The sequence below is a fragment of the Pseudomyrmex gracilis genome, unplaced genomic scaffold (genome assembly GCF_002006095.1).
Source record: "Pseudomyrmex gracilis isolate BER0280 unplaced genomic scaffold, ASM200609v1 scaffold_126, whole genome shotgun sequence".
Taxonomy (NCBI): domain Eukaryota; kingdom Metazoa; phylum Arthropoda; class Insecta; order Hymenoptera; family Formicidae; genus Pseudomyrmex; species Pseudomyrmex gracilis.
Window position 1 is genome coordinate 192,217 of NW_018020710.1, and position 20,730 is coordinate 212,946.

The 20,730-nt window shown below is 43.1% G+C and overlaps 1 protein-coding gene across 1 annotated transcript in view; it reads right to left on the reverse strand.

Moving 5' to 3' along the window:
- The window catches only part of LOC109856623, a 285,949-nt gene that overhangs the window by 126,063 nt on the left and 139,156 nt on the right, over window positions 1-20,730 (reverse strand). Inside the window, exon 3 of the mRNA XM_020432093.1 lies at window positions 10,018-10,181. Coding sequence (XP_020287682.1) covers window positions 10,018-10,105 — 88 coding nt within the window. The 5' untranslated portion in view covers window positions 10,106-10,181. The remainder of the gene's footprint in view (window positions 1-10,017; window positions 10,182-20,730) is intronic.

Consider the following 20,730-nt stretch of genomic DNA (forward strand, 5'->3'; position numbering starts at 1 on the left):
TTCCCAGAGCGCTTGGAACTGGATCGCCAAACACAAAAGCCGTATCTTATCTTATCTCTCTTTTTCTTTGATAAAAATAAAATATACCCTCAGATATTTTTTATTTTCCAATCGCGATGATAGCTCTTGTAATCTTCACACGACCAAATAATATGACTACTAACTAGTATTTTAACGTGATCTCTGAAAACGTAAATCAAATCTCGATCGAAATTATTGCATCCAATGTCTTTTAATTTGATAATACGATTTGCGTTTTGAAAAATCGAGTGATTCTTGAGACGTTTCATAGAGCGAAAATAGCAGTGTGTTCGCGCGTACAGAGGCGAGAGATCTTAAATACAGTTTCGCGCGTCATTTCCCGGACGAGATGACACCGACCGGGCAACAAAGCCCGGCCGGAATTATTCGATTAAACATGGAGACAGGCTCCCGATCGTATCGATGAACGATCGCTCGGAGTAATGCCTGCCGCTGGACACGGGCCTCGGATCGACCTAATAAACCGGAAACCTAATGCGGTTCAACCTAATAAACCGGAATTACCGGTATTAGGTGTCGGATCGACCGGTGTATCGCGCGCCTAGGTTCTCCGGCAATAATGCGAATTTGAATTGATCCTGTGCGTTGCGAAGCGCGCGCGCGCGATGCGCGATTGCAGAATGCACGCACGCACGCGGGAAGGATCGATGCGAATTCATCGCGTTATAAAGAAGCCGCGCGCGTTTCCGCAGGCGGTGACTCTGTGCGCGAACACACTGGTGATATCAAACGGCTCAAAACAATTGGAGAAACGCCGCCGCTTCGCGAATTATTGCCATCGAGCGCGCTTCGATCATTTTGATATTTATCTTTGACATTTCCATACGCACACATACGCGTAATATGTTTTAATTTTTATTCTTTTACTTTAATAACTTTAATAATTGTTAGAACAGTTGAGCGAAATAATTTCCTAATTGAAATGATTTTTTCTCGCAAGAAAGAGATTTTATCTTGATGTTGACTAATTAAATAGCTTTTCACATGGGCGGTCTTCATGTCGGTGTGACGCTTGCTGTTTGAATAATTAGCCCTTTTCTCTCGCGCGCAAGAAGAACCGGACGGAAAAAATACGGATGGGAAACTGTCCGCTGTAACCGACCGAAGTTTCCATCGTCGGTGAAAACGCCTGGGGACTTACACCCCCATAATTCTCGTCCGATTTCATGGGCCAAAAAACGGCCAGAAAACGTATCAGTGAGCGGCAGCGGCGGAAATTTCCGCGATTCGAGCGGCGATTTTCCTCGCGCCGAGCGACGGACGCCCTGCGGGCGCAAAATACCGAGGCGACGGGACGCGACGCGACGCGCCGCGCCGCGCCGCGCCGCATCACGGCGCGTGCGACCCGATGGCAAAATAATCGAGAACCGCCTGTCGCATCGCCGGACAAAAGAGATATTTCACCGTCCGACAAATTCCCTCGCTAAATGGGCTCGCGTTCGAAAAAAATAAAAAAAAAGAAAAAAAGAAAAACAAAAAATAGCATCGCGGGACTGCGGCGGCGGCGGGGACGAGGGGCGAAGAGGAGGAAAGAGGGAGAGAAGGACAAGGAGCGCGAAAATAAAAAGCGCGAGCCGCGATCCGGGACGCGAAAGCGCGCGCGCGCGCGCGCATGGATGGGCAAATTAAAAACTCGTTCGAGCCGTGCGATAAATACAATAATAATTAGCGAGGCCGCTGCGAGACGAGTCCGCTGCTATTATTAATGAAGGGTAATTATCGAAGATTTTTTTAGTTCGAGACTGTCGATCCGCGCCTCACTTCGCCTCGCTTGCGTATTCGCATCGCTCGTATTCTCGCGCAATTAACGATACGCCCTGATGTGGAGAGAACTCTGGCGTTTGTGTGCGCGATTTCCTTGTTTATTTATCGTTACTTATCGAATTTTCCGCTTGCAATGCCCAAAAAACTATCCAATTACAATATGCGAACGTGTTAATTAACTTTTTCAGAGTTTTTTACGTAAACATTTCTTTCCGCGTTCTTTATTTTTATTAACTGCGCGATGTCTTGTTTTACTCAATGTATTGCGTCGCATCATATGAGTGTTTTAAAATCTTATGCGGTTTTTCAAACAATAATTAAATATTTACATATTTGCTATTACGTTTGTTCATTTTGGCAAATCAACTTTCAACTGTCAAATTCTTTCTGTCGTGGAAAAAAATGTAATAAACGATCGTTCTTCTGGTATGTCTATACATATATATATCTCTCTCTGTCAGGTTACAAAAATAATCCGAAATTTTCTGAGATTTTGTTTGTATTACTGATCATAATTTATTAGATTGCATTTGACAGAAGAAAAAAAAACGAAAAAAAAAAAAACACAATCGTGGAAAGAAGTTAGAGACACGCTCTAAGAAAGAGAGAGAGAGAGAGAGAGAGAAATGACCGCAGATGAAGATTCCGAGTTGAGATGTTACAGCTAATTCTAAATCCTTCTTTCGTAACAAATTCACTTTATGCCTTTTCTTTATCAAGTTTTCTAGTTTTCCATAATTTCCTCAATATATATCCTCAATTCTTTATAGAAAAGTTTAATTTTCCCATCTCTCTCTTTACCTTACTAATCTCGAAACTTTCGTTTAATAATGCAAGAGCATAAGGTACTCTCATTCTGTGTTCCATAATTTTAATTTTCTGTTCGTAAAACGAATAATCCAATTACGAGAAGAAGAAGGAAAAAAAAAAAAAAAAAAAAAGAAGTTTGGAGAATCGTCGAGTCGATTAACCAGGAATTTTACTCCGGGAGTTTTATTTTTTTTCATCAATCTCTCCGCGTTTTGCTTCCGCGCGCGGACAAGAAAAACATTCTGCCGCTTTTTAAAATCGGTCGGCGAGGATTGTTTCCTTGCTTTCCGTGTGAATTTTTCGAGAGCGCGATTTGAATGAAGCCCGCGAGAGTTTGCGATTCTCGAAACAAAGCCTCTCGCGCTCGCGAGGCCGCGCAAAGGGAAGAATTATTAGAGTCAGCGTGTATATATATACATATATATAGTAAGAAAAAAAAAACAAAAGGAATAAACACGCGCAATAATAATAAAGACAGCAGCCGAGTCTCGTAATATCGAAGCAATAATCTAGGAATTTTGTGCCGCGCGTGTGAAACAAACGAACGCGATATTTACCCGCGTGTGCGTATACGCAATCTCGTTGAAAAACCGGCGTTGATATGACATTTATATTGCCGCGTGAAAAACGTAATAATTTTGGCGGTGGTCTCACCGCGTGATGTAATTGCGAAACGGATGAAATAGAAATTGCGCCCTCGAGAGGAGGAGAACAAAAAAAAAATAAAAAAATAAAAAAAAAATTAGAAAACCAATGTGAACGCGCGCGTTCGAATTCCCGCGCGGGAAACGCGCGTAGCCGAAAATGAGCGTGGCCCACCTCGCAAGCCTGTTTCTCTCACAAAGCGTGCCTCCCTCTTGTACACGATAGTTTGTCACAGTCAAGTGCTCTCGCTAAGTATGCGAGACCATTTGTCTCGGATCTTCTATTCTGGCGCGGGACGTCATTCCACGTTCGCCGCAAACAGAATTAAATGTTTCTGGTTCGCGCTCTCGTTCCTTCTGTATCGTTCTCATTCTTTATCTCACGCCTGCCCACGGTTTCCTCGAGCCTTCGGCGAAGGGGGAGCGAAAAGAAACACAGAGAAGAATTTTTCGGCAGCCGGGCGAGAGATCAGGCAGCTGTTACGAGCGCGACACGCTCGCGGATGGGAAGTGAATGATGACGGAGTCTGTCTTCATGTTGAATTTTTATCCGAGAGATATATTTGTGTATGTATGCGTATGTGAGAGCGAGAGTTGTTACAACAGTCTCTCTTTCTCTCTTTCTCTTCTGTGAGCGCCGCTTTTTTATCAATTTTATCACCCGCGTCGCGCGTGTGTACGTACGCGATAATTCGTAATTCTCGTGTAATACGCGTATCTCTGAGCGTTAATACGTTTAAGCTGACACTTGAAGTTGAGTCAGGTTGCGCGGCAAAGTTTGAATTATGTGTTATTGAGTGAAAACTCTCAGCCGCATTTAAATGAACGATTATCTTGCACAAGGAATGATTTACAACGTTCCAGATATCTTTCAGAGTTTTTGCGCAAGAAAACCTATAGCTCGATATATTAATTATCCGAACACACATACGCGCACTCGTAACACAAAACTCTTGGAAAATTAATAATAACAAGAAGAAGATTCTTCGGGCTCAGTAGTCATTAAACTAATGAATGAAATAAATTCGGTTGTAGGAGCCGTTTGCAGAATGTTGTGCAGAGAATGTACTTAAATATATATATATATATATATGTATACATATATATATCTTGGAAAATCTTTGCAAAAGACATTTCCAAAGATACAAAGATTCTCTATTGTTTTTAAGATATTCCAAATCTCTGGCGAATCTTAGATTTAAAAAAATTTGTAAATTACAAAACAAATTTTTAATACAAATTATTTTTATTTGTATTATTTATATAATTATATAACTTATTAAAGTAAGTTTTTGTTATATTTTATCATGTATAAATGTGTTTATATTATTTATATAATTACATATTTAGTGGTTAAAGTAATGTTTATATTGTATATTTTATCATATATAAATATTTATCATTTATATAAATAAGACTGATACTAAAATACAGAATGACATAATTAATTTACAGATATCAAAATTGGAACGCAATAGACGTAAATAATAAATATCCGAAAAAAGTAGAAACGCACATGATCATAAGATTATATATAAATGATCAAGAGATTTCGCAGCAAATTTCAAATCTGATCTTATATATACGACCATATGTAAGATTATATATAATCTTATATATAATTTAAAATAACTGATCTTATATGATCGTATAAGATTGGATCGTACAAGATAAATTTCTTTATGTGTATTTGCACTTGTTATAAATAAATAAATACACACAGTTTTTTCTCTGGAAGAAACTAAAGATCATGTTTCGCGCGACAACCTGTTCTAGGAAGAAATCGCGTTAAAATATTTCTACTTTGTTTTTTTTCCCAACACTTTTCGACAGTTTCGAAACGTCAGTTTTTTCGTTCTGTTGAAGTGATCGCAAGATATCGTAATGTTATATCGCTCGCAATTTTTGATGAGGTAAGTTTCCTTATCGAAGATAAATAAAGAAGATACAAGAGAAAACGCCTTGTCAAGAAGACAGAGGCGTTTATCTTGCAGGAAGATCGCATTGGCGTCACGAAGTACCAAACAGCAGTTCACAAGGATAAAAAATGTATCAGCTGAAGGAGGCAAGAAGAGAGCAGCGACATTGGGGAGAAAAAGCAGGAGTGGGAGAAAATATATTTCTCTTGTCTTTCCTATTCTGAAATTTCGCAGCATCCATTTCTTATCGTCTCCGCGGTCTACGTGAATTCTCCTCGCGCTCTGGGACTTCGCCCGCCGACGAATTTTATCTGACAAGCACTTTGGCGAATAGCAAGAGAGAGGGAAAGTCAGAAACGTGACAAACTGGCAGAAATAGAGAGACTGGAAGAAATAGTCGCAAGACGAAGACGAAGATGAAGAAGAAGAAGAAGAAAGAAAAGAAATGGCGAGCAAGAAAAAGAAAGTGGACGGTGAAGTTCGAAATGTGACGCGAAACGTGCGACACGTTTTCGTCCGACTCGGGGCGCGCGCAATGCTCGTTCTTCCCTCTCCTCTCTCGTTTCCACCCTTCTTTCCCTTTGTTGCACCAGAAGTGCAAGAGTCGCTCTAGCGAGCGCGATCTCGTTAACGGGATATGCGGCGTTCGCTTCTGCGTCGTAGTGCCGCTACGTCCCGCCTTCTGGTTTCCGGAGATCAAAGCGAGTCGAGGGGCCTGTTGCGACGAACAAACGGAACCTTTCGGGTGATGTTAAGCCGTGGCATTCGCTTAATTGTATACTTGTACTTCCATACGCGCGGAGGCCCACGCGTCGCCCGCGGCGCAAACCGTTTTACTACGGAAATTGTGTTCCGCCGCCGCCGCCGCCGCCGCCGCCGCCGCCGCCGCCACCGCCGCCGCCACTACCGCGGCCGAGACCAATGTCGTACCACCGACGATAACGCGGCGATTTGCGCGAGCGCGATAATTATCAACACCGCGCAACGCAATTCACTTCGTTTCGCCTCGTATCTTTAAACTCGGAGTCAACAAAAATATATGTAATATGTGTATACACATGTAATATACATATACGCGTACATAGTAGCTAGTCTTCGGATTACGGTCTCGACATGGAGAATTTTTTTTTTTTTTTTTTTTCATGCATTTTATATTTTTTTCCATTGTGAATTATGCAAGCACAAAAAATACGGAAAATTGAAACGTCACAGTTCGTGAAGTATTTCTACTATTTTAACGAAGACGTAAAAAAAAAAAAAAAGTCCCGTTAAATATGAAACGTGTAATTTCAAAAATGTGCCTGTTTCATCAGAGACAAAAGAGATAGAAGTATTATATACGTAAAAACACACACACACACACACGCGTAAAAGTTGGATTTTATATGAAAAAAGAACAGTTGGATAAATGATCATTTATTAATCACATTTTTGAACTTTTGTCAAACCGTAATGTCTCTTCTATCGGGAAGAGAAAGAGAGAGAGAGAGAGAGAGAGAGAGAGAGAGAGAGGGAGAGAGAATAAATTAAATTGCAAGAGAAATAATATATTCGCAACTTTTCGTCGTAATTGCACTTTTCCAACGATGTCAAATGTCCATTTAATTTCGTTGATAGCTGCACACACACACACACATACACACACACACATAGAGAGAGAGCCTGCGAAAGCTCTTTCGACGAGGAGCAGCCTTTATGACGCTCGAAAGAGTAAACATGCCGGAAGAGGCGCGCGATCGCGCGCGTTCGTTTAAATTCTAATATTAAGATAAGGCAGCGCTCGGGCGTCAAGCGACGACGGAGAAAAAGGCGACAAATGGCAACTGAGAGAGGGAGCGTAATAAAAGGATAGGAGGCACCGCGAAAAGCACGAGCTAGATAACTAGGACAACGTGTTTATAAGCTGTAAATTCGTCGCTCGAGATTGTCTACGTCGTCGTCGTCGTCGTCGTCGTCGCCGCCGCCGCCGCCGCCGTCGTCGTCGTCGTCGTTGTCACGTCGCCTCGCTAAGTTGAACGGAAACACGCCCGAACACACCACGTCCACGTTGTACATGTATTTACGGCCACTTTCGTCGGGCGCGAGCTACGGAACCGCCTCGGTCCGTCGCGTTCGCGTAGCTCGGTCGGGGATCACGCGAGGCCTCCGTTAAAATTCGATCAGATAATCTTGTTTGCGCGACGATTAGGGCGACCAAATTCTTCTTCGACCACATTTTCTCTCCCCCTAAGCGGCCGGCCGCGTATATTCACCGCCGGATGTCAGCGTCGACTCGAGGGCGCATAAATTTCCAGCTAATCAACGTCTACTACGTCGAGAGTCATTCAACAAGGGTGGATTTTTATCTTTCGCTTGCTTCTCTCTCTCTCTCTCTCTCTTCCTCTGCCGCGCTAAAGCTCTGACCTAAATGCGAAACCGGGTCGGAGATTCGAGTTGGATCTCTTTCTCTTCAAGAAACAGAACATTTGCAAACGTGGAACGAAGGTATGCGCGCATAGCCGGTTCGTTGATTATTACCGAGCACGTTGAGATGGAGCACAAGCGAGAAACTCAGACAAACTCGGCAAAGTTTGACGGTATTATTAGTTTCGAAGACTCATAGCGCTTCTAGAATCTGTTTGCCTGACCGTTGCGCGCGATCTGTCAGGATTTAAAAAAATCGCCAATTTTCTTTACGTTCCTCGAAATTAACGCGACTCGTCTCTTAGCGAGGAAAGAAAACTATTTTTTTTTTTTTATTACAGAATTCAACAAGCCGCGTATTTAGCAATCATTGAATCATTTCCGTGCTCTCTTTCGAACAAACTATTTTTTTTTGTTTTCTAATTCAATGATATGATAAAAAAAAGTACTTAAAAAAAAAATGTATATCAATAGTAAAACACTGTAACAAACAAATTCATGTGTAGATAAATTGTCGAAACACTATTTGAAATATCAGAGACACTACAATGCTTGCGAAGGGATTTTCGTGTAAAACCGAAACGTTTTCATGTGTGTTTGCTGGAAAATACGGAAATGGCGATGTGCGATCGAGTTTACTTAAATTTATTGCCGGACAAATGAAAAAGAAAAAAAAATACATACGTTTCGCATAAAAAATATGACTTGTGCGATATAAAATCTATGACTGTGGTTAAAAAGTTTTATAAAAACATATTCTGAAAACGAGTAGTTCTTTTCATCCGATTTTTGACACGTTAATTTCACCTCTCGTCTGTTTAATAAATGTTTAAACTTGTCGAATTTTCGTTTCGTTAGCGATTTTAACGCAGCGTTTCTCATCAACGCGCCCGATCTTTAATAAGGTTAAAGCACCCGCGCGCGGTCCGAGTTGAGCATTTATCAACCGAGATGGTTGCGTTTTCTCGGGGAAAAGGTTGGAAAACCACTGATCCGGCGGTAGCGATCGAACGGGCGCGCGTTCTTCTCTTCGCGAGAGTGCGCCGACGAAGGATTTACCGTCATTGGCAAGTCGCGAGGATCGCGGGACAATTTGTCCAGCGTTCGCACGTTCGTACATTCTGGGCGCGCCGAGTTTCTCTCGAATGCAATGGACCTTCGCGCGCATAATAGTTTTCCAGGAACGTACATACATATATATATATATATATATATACCGGAAGTTCGTCGTCCGTGCGACCGCGCGCTCCGAGTTTATCTCTTTCTCTCTCCTTCTATCTCTCCTATCTCCCATCTCCTCTCTTTCCACGTTACTCTAACAACTATTTGCTTTCCAGGTGACCTTAATCTAGGAAATGGTCACTAAGAGGCGTTCTCTCTACAAATGCAACCAGAGAGAAGAGACACGGAGACAAGAGAAAACGACGGCGAGAGAAAACAGAGAGAGAGAGAGAGAGAGCGCGATGAGGAACGAAAAAGAAGGATGAGAGAAAAATGGATGATATATCAAAAACGGGAGGGTAAGGGAATATATATATATAGTTCGAAGAGAGGTGTGTGTGTGTGTGTGGAAATATTGTACTTATATCGTTGTCCCCCGAGTGATGCGCATACACACGCCGCAGCATATCCTTTATGTCAATACCAGGACCTAGTAACCTCAGGCGCACGGGTTCTCTCTCCACCCGATATAAACTCGCTCGCTCGCGTATACGAGGTTACAAGTGGCTAAAAGATCGGAAATGCAACATGTTTCCCTCTTTCCGCATAAAATATGCGCCCTGCCCGAATATCTATTGCGCGTATTCGTTTCTCTTACATCCACTCGCGCGCGCGAAACATCTTTCCCCCCCCCCCGCCCCAACGTATAGACGTAGACATTTTCCGCTACGAATATCTCGGTTTGAAAACGCGATATTTTTTTTTTTTTTTTATTTCTTTTATTATTATTATTATTATTATTTATTACAACACCGTCGCGCGCCGAAGACGCAAAGCCTTCCTCGGATTGATTCGGGGGAAACGTGCATGAAATAAAAACGAACGAACGAATAACGCGCGCGATAACGTATTTTCACGGTTGTCGGCGAATGTGCAAATAGCGTGAAATTGACAGTCGGAAGCTCCGCTGGGGACGGAAATGTGCGCTATCTCAAAACTTGAGGATACAACGACGCGTTATATATACGCGACGAGTTTCAAGAAGAGGAGAAAGAGTAAAACCGCGCTAGAGACTATTCTCGTGGAAATTCGTCGTAGCCGCGAAAAGGTGGAATTCGTAACGACCATCGTCGTCGTCGTCGTCGTCGTCGTTGCCGCTGCCGTCGTCGTCGACGTCGTCGTCGTCGTCGTCGTCGTCGTCGTTGTCGTCGTCGGTGTCATCGTCATTGTCTCGCCGTCGGCACAAAACGTCGTTCAAGACGAAGATTTCTTACCTCCTTGCCGGGAGTTGAAGGCGCCGGTGCTTCCTGCGATGATTAGAAGCAGCAGCGGGCTTAATAAGACTCTCGAGGAAAGCGGCATCTTTCCTATACTCCTCTACCGGCGCTTGCGCGACACGGGCGGCTCCCCTTAGCCGGCTTCCCTCATCACAGCCCTCCTGTAAGAATAAAAGATAAGGGATATAAGAGACGCGAGACGGTTTTCGTCAACGAAAATGAGTCTCTCGCGAAAGAACGTCCCCCTCCCCCCCTTGTCATCAGAACGAATGACAGCCCATCGAGCTGCATGCGACGGACGCACACATTTCGTCGGAGAACATTTCTGACACGCTCGTTGTGCGCGTTGCGACAAATATTTAGAGAAGACGACGAAGCTATTATTAGCGGTGGTGTTTTATGAAAATAAAACGACATCGATGTATAATCGAAACGCGCGATGTGACCAGTTTTATCTCGAGAGAATGCGATAATAATTGTCGGACGGAGCTATTTCGGTGTTCTGGGACAAATACAAAATGAATATCTGTCAGAGAGACGATGAGAAACACTAGGTCTAAAATATACGGACGAGAGTAGCAGCGAACAATGCGAGACAATGTGAAAACAATTAGATTAATTAATAAAAAAAAAAAAAAACGTTGTACTCTTTCACCGCAAAAAAAAGTTATTCACACAGTTGGGTGAATTAAACAAACTTATTAATTTGCGACAATTTGAGGCATCGTTTGCAAGCTTTTTTTTTTTATTGTAATTTACGTGCTTTTTTTATTTAAAAAATTTTTAATGTTTTGTGTTAAGTATTTTCTCAAGAGAGAAGCGGAATAATTCACGTGAGAGAGAGAGAGTAGCGAGAGGAACTCAATGTGTGCGAGCGAGAGAGAGAATCCAATGTCACCTCTTCAAGCGTTCCATCGTCTGGAATAGCCAGCGGTCGCGTAGCGCGCGCGTTTGACGTTGAATGGCATGAACGCGGGATAGAACGGCGGCTTATCTTTCGCCGTGTGCCGTGTTTCTCCGGCTTACTTATTTTCGTCCATTCTTACGCGGTCGCGAACACAGCGAGCGAATACGAGAACGAGACCCACAGATGGGGGGCGAGACGGAACGAGACGAGACGTTCAAGGGGGGGAATGACAGAGGGAGAACGCGGACGGCCCCCGGGGCGCGTTGGGTTTCCATTATGCTAAACCGCAAATGGAGTCCTGCGATCGAGTGTCTCTCCGCGCGGCCGCCCCCGAAGGCGCACAATGGCGCTCTTCTATAAGGCTCCTAAGGTGTAATGTTACGTAGAAATTAAATTCGCCCGTATTCTCTCGCTTTCTCTCTTTCTCGCTCTCTCTCTCTCTCTCTCTCTCTTTCTCGCCGCTGCCCGTGCCGTCTTCTCGTTCGCGAACGCGAGCTGGCGACGACTCGTCACCGCGAGAACTCGTCATTGTCGCGTTTCGTTCCGCAACGTCGTCGCGACAAGCGGCACCGGCGTGACACTCGAGCTTTTTACGCTGAGAACGCATTTGCGACGATGACTTTTGTGGCTTCCCATGAAAAACGTTCTTTCTCGGAGCGACGGCGGGAAATCGCACGGGATATTAATGGTGTATATGTATATATATATATACACACACACACACACACACACACACCGCGGGGATTTTACGCGACGCGAAGATAGAATTCAACGCGCGCGCACGCGCATCCTTCTGTCTATGCGTTCTTCGACGAATTCGGTTACCTTCTCTTCCGTGTGAAACTCTCTCTTGTTTGTAGAAAACATAATGTCTATCCACGTGCGACGTTTCCCGCGGAAAAATAAATCTGAGTGAAATTTGAAATTAAAATTTTTTATATGCGTCTTTCCGGAGATTTGCTGCATAGGCAGTTTTGTAAAGAGGGAAACGCGACGTATGCACGACCCGAGAAGGAATATTGGAGCCGCGGGGAGAGGTTTTCCTCTCGCGCCCGCGCGCGACGCAGCTTTTCCTCTCTCAAGGACTCGATTACAGACGGACAATTTTATTTAGGTATCCTGAGCTTTTTCATATTTTAGTTTCTCTTTTTCGTCCCGGCTATACCGACAGGGGTTTACAACCTGTTATATATACGTATATATATATATATATATATATATATATGTATATGAATACGCGCAGTGCTTTCACGGTGATGCTTTCGCCGCAAAATTTAAAGATCTTTTTTTAGTTCCTCCCTCCCGCGCGCACGTTTGATCGATTTCGAGTAGACGTTAGATTTGCAGCTTTGAACGCAAGAACGATATGAAAATATATACATTTCCGTATATACTTCGCTTTTTGAGATAGCGTGTGCGGCGGGTAAATATATATCCGATACACCATTAACCTTAAACACGATAGTCTCTTCCAGCAATTAAATGTGATATCACGCGCGAACGTTTAAATTTGTTTCAACAACAAATATGTTTCCTTTTAATTTGTTTGCCCGTCCGTTATTCCGTTTATATCTCCCCTCTCCCGCTTCCCGTCCGCTTTGGTTGAAAAATATTAAAGAGCAAATTGAAAATATCAACGGCGACAAAATGTTCAGAGAGAGAGAAAGAGAGAGAGAGAGAGAGAGAGAGAGAGAGAGAGAGAGAGAGAGAGAGAGCGAGCAGAGGCACACAATCTGGAGTAATATCCAAAGTCAGATAGAAAATCATTGTCGTGTAAGTAATTCTTGACATTTGAAGCGCCACATAAATTATTTTCTTACTAACTAATGCAGCGAATAATTAAGGCGATAATAAAGTTAAATTAAAATTTGAGATTACATCTGCCTTGGTGGTGGAAAACTACGAGCGAGAAACTGAAGATAGAACTTGGAAATGGAAAGCTAATTTCATTTCAGCGAGAGCTGATCTCGCTGTCGCAATATTTGCGCGGAAAAAATTTTTATGGCTTTCGAAGCACAACGTAGTAGTTCAAACCGCGACTCGCGCGCGGCGAAGTCATTACCATTGCATTTCTGCTTTCTCTCCCTCGATATTACGCATCGCAAATGAACATGAAAATTAAGACACGTCCTACACTAGCGCGGAGAGAGGAGCAGCAACAAACGGGCTCGGGCTCGGGCACGTCGAGATTAGCGGGATCGTCTTGCCGCGGAATTCATTCATCCATTGCCGCATTTGATGAAGACTTGAAGAAGAGACAGAGGCAAAGATAAAGTGCGGCGTAAATGCAAATAGAAACACGTCAGAGAATTTCCGTTCTCTCTCTCTCTCTCTCTCTTTCCCGCGTTAAAGAACATTTAATGATATTTTTGAATATTTGTTTGCTTTGTGAAACAACACATCCACTTGTACGTACTCGATTGTTGTCGTTTGTGAAAAAAAACATAAAAGGCGGACATTTCAAAAGAGACCGCCGTGTGCCAGAGGCTCGCCTGCCGGTATCTCGCGTACTTACTGATAAATAAAAGCGCGCGCGTGCGAGAAAATCGCGAAAGCTTCTTCTTCTTCTTCTTGCAAGCATCGCGCCACCAGATATATATTCCAATACGCGCGACCGACGTTTTAAACGCTCAAACATCTTTTTCCTTCAGTTTTACGTGACAATACAGGTGGATTCCCGGCTCTCTAGTTCGCCTCCCGAACAACATCGGAGATTTACAATGTTGGTTCAACGTTTACTTGCACCGTCGTATGTTTAGAAGACAAAGAATAACAGTTCGGGGAGAAAGAAGGGCGATAGAGAGAGGGGGGGGGGGGCGAGAAAGACGGAAAGCGAGAGATAAGGCCGTCCAACAACATTGTTTCTTCTCGCGGAACATCCTTGTCGTTTTAAAGCCCGCTTCGCAGCAGCAGCAGCAGCAGCAGCGCGGGGGGAGTGGAGAAAAGCTTCCGCTTTGACGGTTTCCTTATTGATCGCGCAAATTGTATTCGTTGAACGAACCTGAGGGATTGCAATAGTGGCGCGACGCGATTGCGATGATATTGTCGGGAAGATGATGCGAGAAATTGGAAACGGAGAGGAGAGAAATTCTCCAAGTCTCCGGAGGAGAACGAGTGTGTCTAAAAAACCTATAAAGCTCATCGCTTTACAAACTTCCGTCCAAAGAATAATTCATGTAACGACTTTTTGCTCGCGTTGAATTTTTCCGGAGGAACAAAAAAAAACAATATAATTGTTTGCGTTTTTGTAAGACCGTATCGTGTTTTTTTTTTTTTTTTTTACATCGTGTTGTAACGGAAAGCGTTATTAGATTTATATGCCGCTTCTCAAGGTTGTCGGATTTACAGAAAGTTCTCTCTCGAAAATCTTCCGAAATTTCTCTCGTCCTCGGAAGTTATCCGATATTATATGACACACAGGCTCATATTCGAGCTCAGAGAGAGAGAGAGAGAGAGAGAGCCTCGATTTGTCCACCGCGAACTTTCTATAACGCGCCGATGTGTGAAATGTGAAGCACGCCGGCATCTTAAAAATCGAAGAAAATACTTCACGCGCAATCGATACCCGCGCGCTCTGCCACGCTCAGCGGCTCGCAAGATGCAAATGGACCACTTTCACGTGTCATCGCTTATAAATCTCTCTTTTCTTCGTTCGGATATTTGCCAGAATGTGGGGAGTAAGTGACGAGAAGGGAAGAAGCGATATCGTAGGCATTCGGAAAAAAAAAACGAGAAACGGCGATGTGTGCAACTAAAGAAAGAGAGCAACTAAAAAAAGATTAAAAAAAAAAATATATATATATATATATATATATATATATATATATATATATTAGGTCTACCGGAAAGTTCTGTCTGTTTTTGGAATAAAACAAAATACAAATTTTTCTTAATTTTTCAAAAATGGGATATACACCGAAAAAATTATATTCTTGTAAGTAGAAGATTTTATACTTAAAAAATCTTCTTNAAGATTTTAGATGATATTCTTCTGAAATTAAGAATATATTCTTAATTTAAGAATATAGTCTTTTTCGATAGTAAGATATATATGTTTTTCTATAGAGGCTTTTTTTTTATATTCTAATCAGTATATATTCGTATCAATATTACTATTTAGAGGATTTTCCTTTTAAAATAAGAAACTCTTGTTGACGCCTATTTTAGTATAAAATATACTTAAAGTAAGTGGGATATTCTCAAAAGAAGAATACAATTTTTTCGGTGTACAAATTGCCCTCACGCTGGCAAGAAATCATTAATATATATATAATAATGGCAATTATATTATTTAATAAAAAGTTTATTGACGGTAAGAAAAATTTGTATTTTGTTTTATTCCAAAAACGGACAGAACTTTCCGGTAGACCTAATATATATATATATATATATGTAGAAAAGCAACGCGTTAGTTCTAAGCTGGCAAACAATTGTTCCTATTCTCCAAAAAATTTCCGTGGAGCTACGAACGTATATATAGAAGAGTTTTTCCTTCTTCTCCTTTCCGTTTCTTCTTCTCCTTCTTCTTCTTCTTCTTCTTCTTCTTTTGTCGCGTCTGGCGAACGCGTACCGCGCATCTCGAGATCGGCCATTTGCCAGACGAAATTGAAGATTTGCGCCGTTGGTTCGCCGGTTATTATCGGCGAAGCGTATAGATGAAGGGAAAAAAGGATCGGGAGCGCGCGAGGGAGCGCGAGGGATAAAAAAAAAAAAACCGTCGATGGGAGGGGAATTGGCGTGAAGAGAGGAACTTTGGCAAAGATGGAAAGGTGAAGAAGTAAGTACGAAAAGAAGAAGAAAGAGTGCAGTCGCACTGGTTTACTCACCGCTGGTGGAGTCTCGGAACGATTCTTTTTCGCGTCGCGAAAAAAAGATGGAGAGAAAAGCGGGAGGAGGAGGGGGGAAAAGCGAGATGGGGAAAAAGGGACGACAATGTTGTGACGCGGAAGGCAAAACTTGCTCGGAACTTTGATGGACGATTCGACGACGATGAAGCCGGACGACCCCGCCGCTGTTGCCCGGTGCTCCTATGAACTGGAAGAAGATACGATCGCAAAGCTTCGCGCCAAGTCCTTTCGGACTGTGAGTGAGTTGTGCGAACTTATATTTGGGGTTGTGTGCTCTCTCTCTCTCTCTCTCTTTCTCTCTCTTTTTCTCTCTAGGCGAGACCCTGCTTAGCTCCCGCTCGGCCCCGATAACATTTTCTAAAGCGTGCTCCATGAAGATTGCGCCTTCCTTCTGTGAAGGGTAAACGCAGGAAATTGGAAACCGATAAAGCAGCGCAGTTTAGCGAATCGTATTATATTGGTTTGCATTATTTGCAAGCTGCGTTAGTTCGATTCTTGTTTTAATCGCCTGAGATCGAGTAATTGTTTACTCAATTATTTAATAACGAAAACACTTCTCCTCCTTGGGGCGCTGTTATTCGAGAAGAAACAATTCGCTCTTCGCGCGCGATGGAACATTTTTTGGAAATGAGAGGACCACCCGAAGTCGCATTGAATGAGTAATTATCTTGCGATATCTGGGAATTTAAAAACACTTCGCAACGCGGGATTTGAAAGTTTAAAATTGTCGTCGGAGGAAATTGCACCGTAATCGACTCGATCGCGATTTCTCGCCTTCCAATCGTTAACGCGCGCAACACATTCTCCCCCGTTCTCCTCCTCTATAATTATTCTCTCGTTCTCTCTCTTTCTCTCTCTCTCTCTTCCCGTTTGTGTGTGTATCACACGGATCCCCACGCAAATGAACGTACAATTTACCGCACGCGTTTCCACGAGTCTCTCTTTCCCCGTTCGCGTTGGCTTGGAGGAAGATTCCTCGGCATCGACGCCGCCGGGGAATCGAGAGGACGATTCCACCACACACACACATCCCGTAATCCTTTTCCGCCCGCCCCGTCCCTGACTCTCTCTCTCTCTCTCTCTCTCTCTCTCTCTCTCTCGGAATACGCGATTCTCCGTGCCGCGTGGAGCCAATTACATCGTAAGAAACGTTAACTTAGTTTGTCAAGCAGTTAGCACGAGGGAGGGTAGTCTTACCTCCCTCAACGTACGTATACATCCCATGGCGATAACGGCGCCGCGGGACGAGGAGATATCAAGTTATAGTTGGGAACATCCTTCCGCTCGCTCTATCCGCTCTATCAGCTCGGAAGCATACGCGTATAAAGGACGGATCCACGCGGAGTAGTGAGAGAACGGCCAGAGAATTTCCAGGATCGCGGCTGTGCAAATTGCGAGAGTCCGTCCCGTTGACGCGACTCCAACTCTAGCTCGTTTATCGCTGTAAGCAATTTCAATATCGAAGATCTCAAACTGCGCGCAAATCACAAGATATTATATTGGAATATAATACTTGATGTTTGTTACCACTAGCGCAACACAGACGCGTGCTACGCGCACGTTATTATTGTTTTTTGTTTTATTGTAACATGTAGTGTCAGTGAACACAACCTGTCATCGCGCGATGACAACTAGTATATACGTCTTACAAATCATATAATACACATTAGAGAGATGTCAGAAATAACGTAACGTAAATAACATAAACATCAAGCTCGAAAAATAAAAGAAAGAGAGGAGAATGGAAAAACATGTGACTAAAGTCACGTGACAAGAAAAACGGCAAAAAAGAGAATATATATATTATATGTATATAATATTATATATATTATATATATATTATATATATATATATAATACACACACACACACACAGTGATCCCGCCAAGGTCGCGCGGCCGAGGTCAATGACCCGCCAAGGCCGCGCGGCCGAGGTCAGTGACCCGCCAAGGCCGCGCGGCCGAGGTCAGTNGAGGTCAGTGACCCGCCAAGGCCGCGCGGCCGAGGTCAGTGACCCGCCAAGGCCGCGCGGCCGAGGTCAGTGACCCGTCAAGGCCGCGCGGCCGAGAATGACCTCACCGCGGTCACGCGACCGAGATCAGTGATCTTACGGTAGTATATATATAATAAATATAATAGAATATAAAGTATAATATTATAAATATATATATATGTATAATAAATTATATGTATAATATATATTATTTAATGTTATATATAATATAAATTACAGTCACGTTATTTTAAGTCACGTGTTGTTTTTCTACTCTTTCCTGTCACGTGACTTTACTTTAGTCACGTTTTTAATTTTCTCCACGCTTGCATAATCGAAGATTGTAGACTTTTTGGCTGCGTTCCGATATTCACTGCCACAGTACTGGAAAATCCACAGCGCACGTGACGCGAAGTATAGATTTTTAGTACTGGCAGTGAATATCGGAAGTCCTTTTTTTATCGCTGGAACAGAGAGTTTAACAACACGTTGTTTTCCAAAATTACGAATGTTTCTTCGGAAGAGAACGTTCGAGAGAGAGACATTCGTTTCATATCTCAGCGACACTTAACGTGCATCTGTGTGTAACGCGATAAAGACACCGTCGGATCATACTTATATACATTGTAATCGCTTCTAAAGCTTCCACCTCAAACATCCAACCCGTTCCTTCCTTGCGTCCTTTCCCTTCGGCTTTGAGAAACTGCGGCGCGGCTCAGACTGGGGAATTAACAAACGTATATATCGAAAATCGGGTCATGCCCGTCGTCATGGGGGGGCCCTGTAAAGTTTCCCCGAATCCTCGGCGAAACGAGGTACGAAACCAATTTCGCGCGGTAACCAATTATGTTGTAAGAAACAACGTTCTCGGACGAGTTACGGCGTCTCGAGGGAGGGCGCATCGAGTTTGCGAGAAGGTTCGGAATCAAACTTATTCTAATTATGCGGAAGAAGGTTTGTTGTGGTCGAAACGCTACATCACCTACGAAATTTCTTGTGTCTGAACAACAAATTCCAAAAAAAAAAGATGCAAAGCGATAAATAATTATATAAAAACAATTATCACATTTGTAATTGTCGCGTACAATACTTTTCTCTCTTTCTTCGATTTAAAAAAACTTCCCGCTCTCTTTACGCTATTACGCTTGAGCGCGAAGGTCTCTCGATCCCTTCGCCGTGTCGCAGAAATTGCTAATCAGCGCGCCCAAGTTTTTCCCCGATCGTAAATCACCTTCTCGGGAATTATCGGGAGAGGGTTCTTTAAATTCTCCGTGCCCGTGAACATCGTGTAATATAAAACATTTACGTTCGACTGCGCGTTTTGTGCTTTTACGCCTCTCATTCCCGAAATCGTATATATGCGAGCCGCGAAAATCGTTCTCGCGCGTTGAATTGTTTTCCCCATAGAACAGAAGCGACTAAACCGAATATCGGCGCGCGTTAGTTGAGCGGAAGCGCGCGCGTAAAAAAAATCCGTACCTCCTATCTTACGCGTATTCCCCGGACGATATCCGACGCGCGAGAAGACAGAAGCCGTTTACGCGGCAGAGAGATGATTTCGACTTGGCGCGGGGGGGAGAGCGCCAAGTCGAAGTCTTGGAGGAGGGTGGCTCCACGGAGGGGGCGATGTTGGCGGCGGTGCGGCGAGGCGAGTCGTACGAAGTCGTGCTAAGCAACTTAGATTAGTTGAATCGACTGGTCTTGGCTGGCGAACCGCCAGGCCAAATTGTCAAGAGAATTGCTCTCGAGGTCTTGCCACCACATCGGGAGGTGAACGCGCGATCGAGCGCGGCCCCTCTCCCTCTCGTCGTTTTCCTCTTCTACTTTTCACCCGTCGTGTTCTTTCATGCGCGCCGAAACAAAGAGAGAGAGAGAGAGGAAACCGTTCTCCCTTCGTCGTTGACGTAGGACGGAAATCTAATTCGCGGGAATGGACGTCGTTGATTGTATTCTTGCGGCATGACCCCTCGTCTCTCTCACGCGAAACGGAAAAATCCCGATGGCGCTTACCAAAAAATTCTTCCCTCGCGAAATTTCGCTCGCGCGCTCGCGCTTGTCGTGAAATTGAATCGATATTTGTCTTCGTGCGAAAAATCATATTGTTTCTTCGACGCGCGATGCGTGCGCGCTCTCTGGGTTATGAGTATAGACGCGCGCGCGCGCGCGCTATCGGCGCACGCTAAGGAAATAAACCGGAAACGTGTAATCGCGGCACATTTTCGAAAAATTATAGGAAATCTATAACAAAATTGTGAGAAATTGAATTGTTGTCACACACGTGGTCCGCTGCCGAATATATATACAGTAATATCGATGCCCGACAACTTGGCAACACACACACACATACACACACGTTGTCGTACACGTGATATTTGCCGCAGAATTTTACACAATATCCGAACGCAAATGCTTTCTCTCTCTCTCTTTCTTTCTTTCCGAGACGATTACATTATTCTTGTGCATAAAATGAATACAGAAATAGCTTTGTGTGCGTCCGCGACATTAATTTATATGCGTTTACAATAACGTGGTGATTATCGAAATTGACGCGGAGAATTAAAACAATACACACGCGTGGTCGAGTAATTATACCGTTGTTGTTGTCAAAACCGTCGCGAATGTTTAGCGTTATATATCAGGTCTACCGGAAAGTTCTGTCCGTTTTTGGAATAAAACAAAATACAAATTTTTCTTAATTTTTCAAAAATGGGATATACACCAAAAAAATTATATTCTTGTAAGTAGAAGATTTTATACTTAAAAAATCTTCTTCAAGATTTTAGATGATATTCTTCTGAAATATTAAGAATATATTCTTAATTTAAGAATATAGTCTTTTTCGATAGTGAGATATATATGTTTTTCTATAGAGGCTTTTTATATTCTAATCAGTATATATTCTTATCAATATTACTATTTAGAGGATTTTCCTCTTAAAATAAGAAACTCTTCTTGGCGCCTAT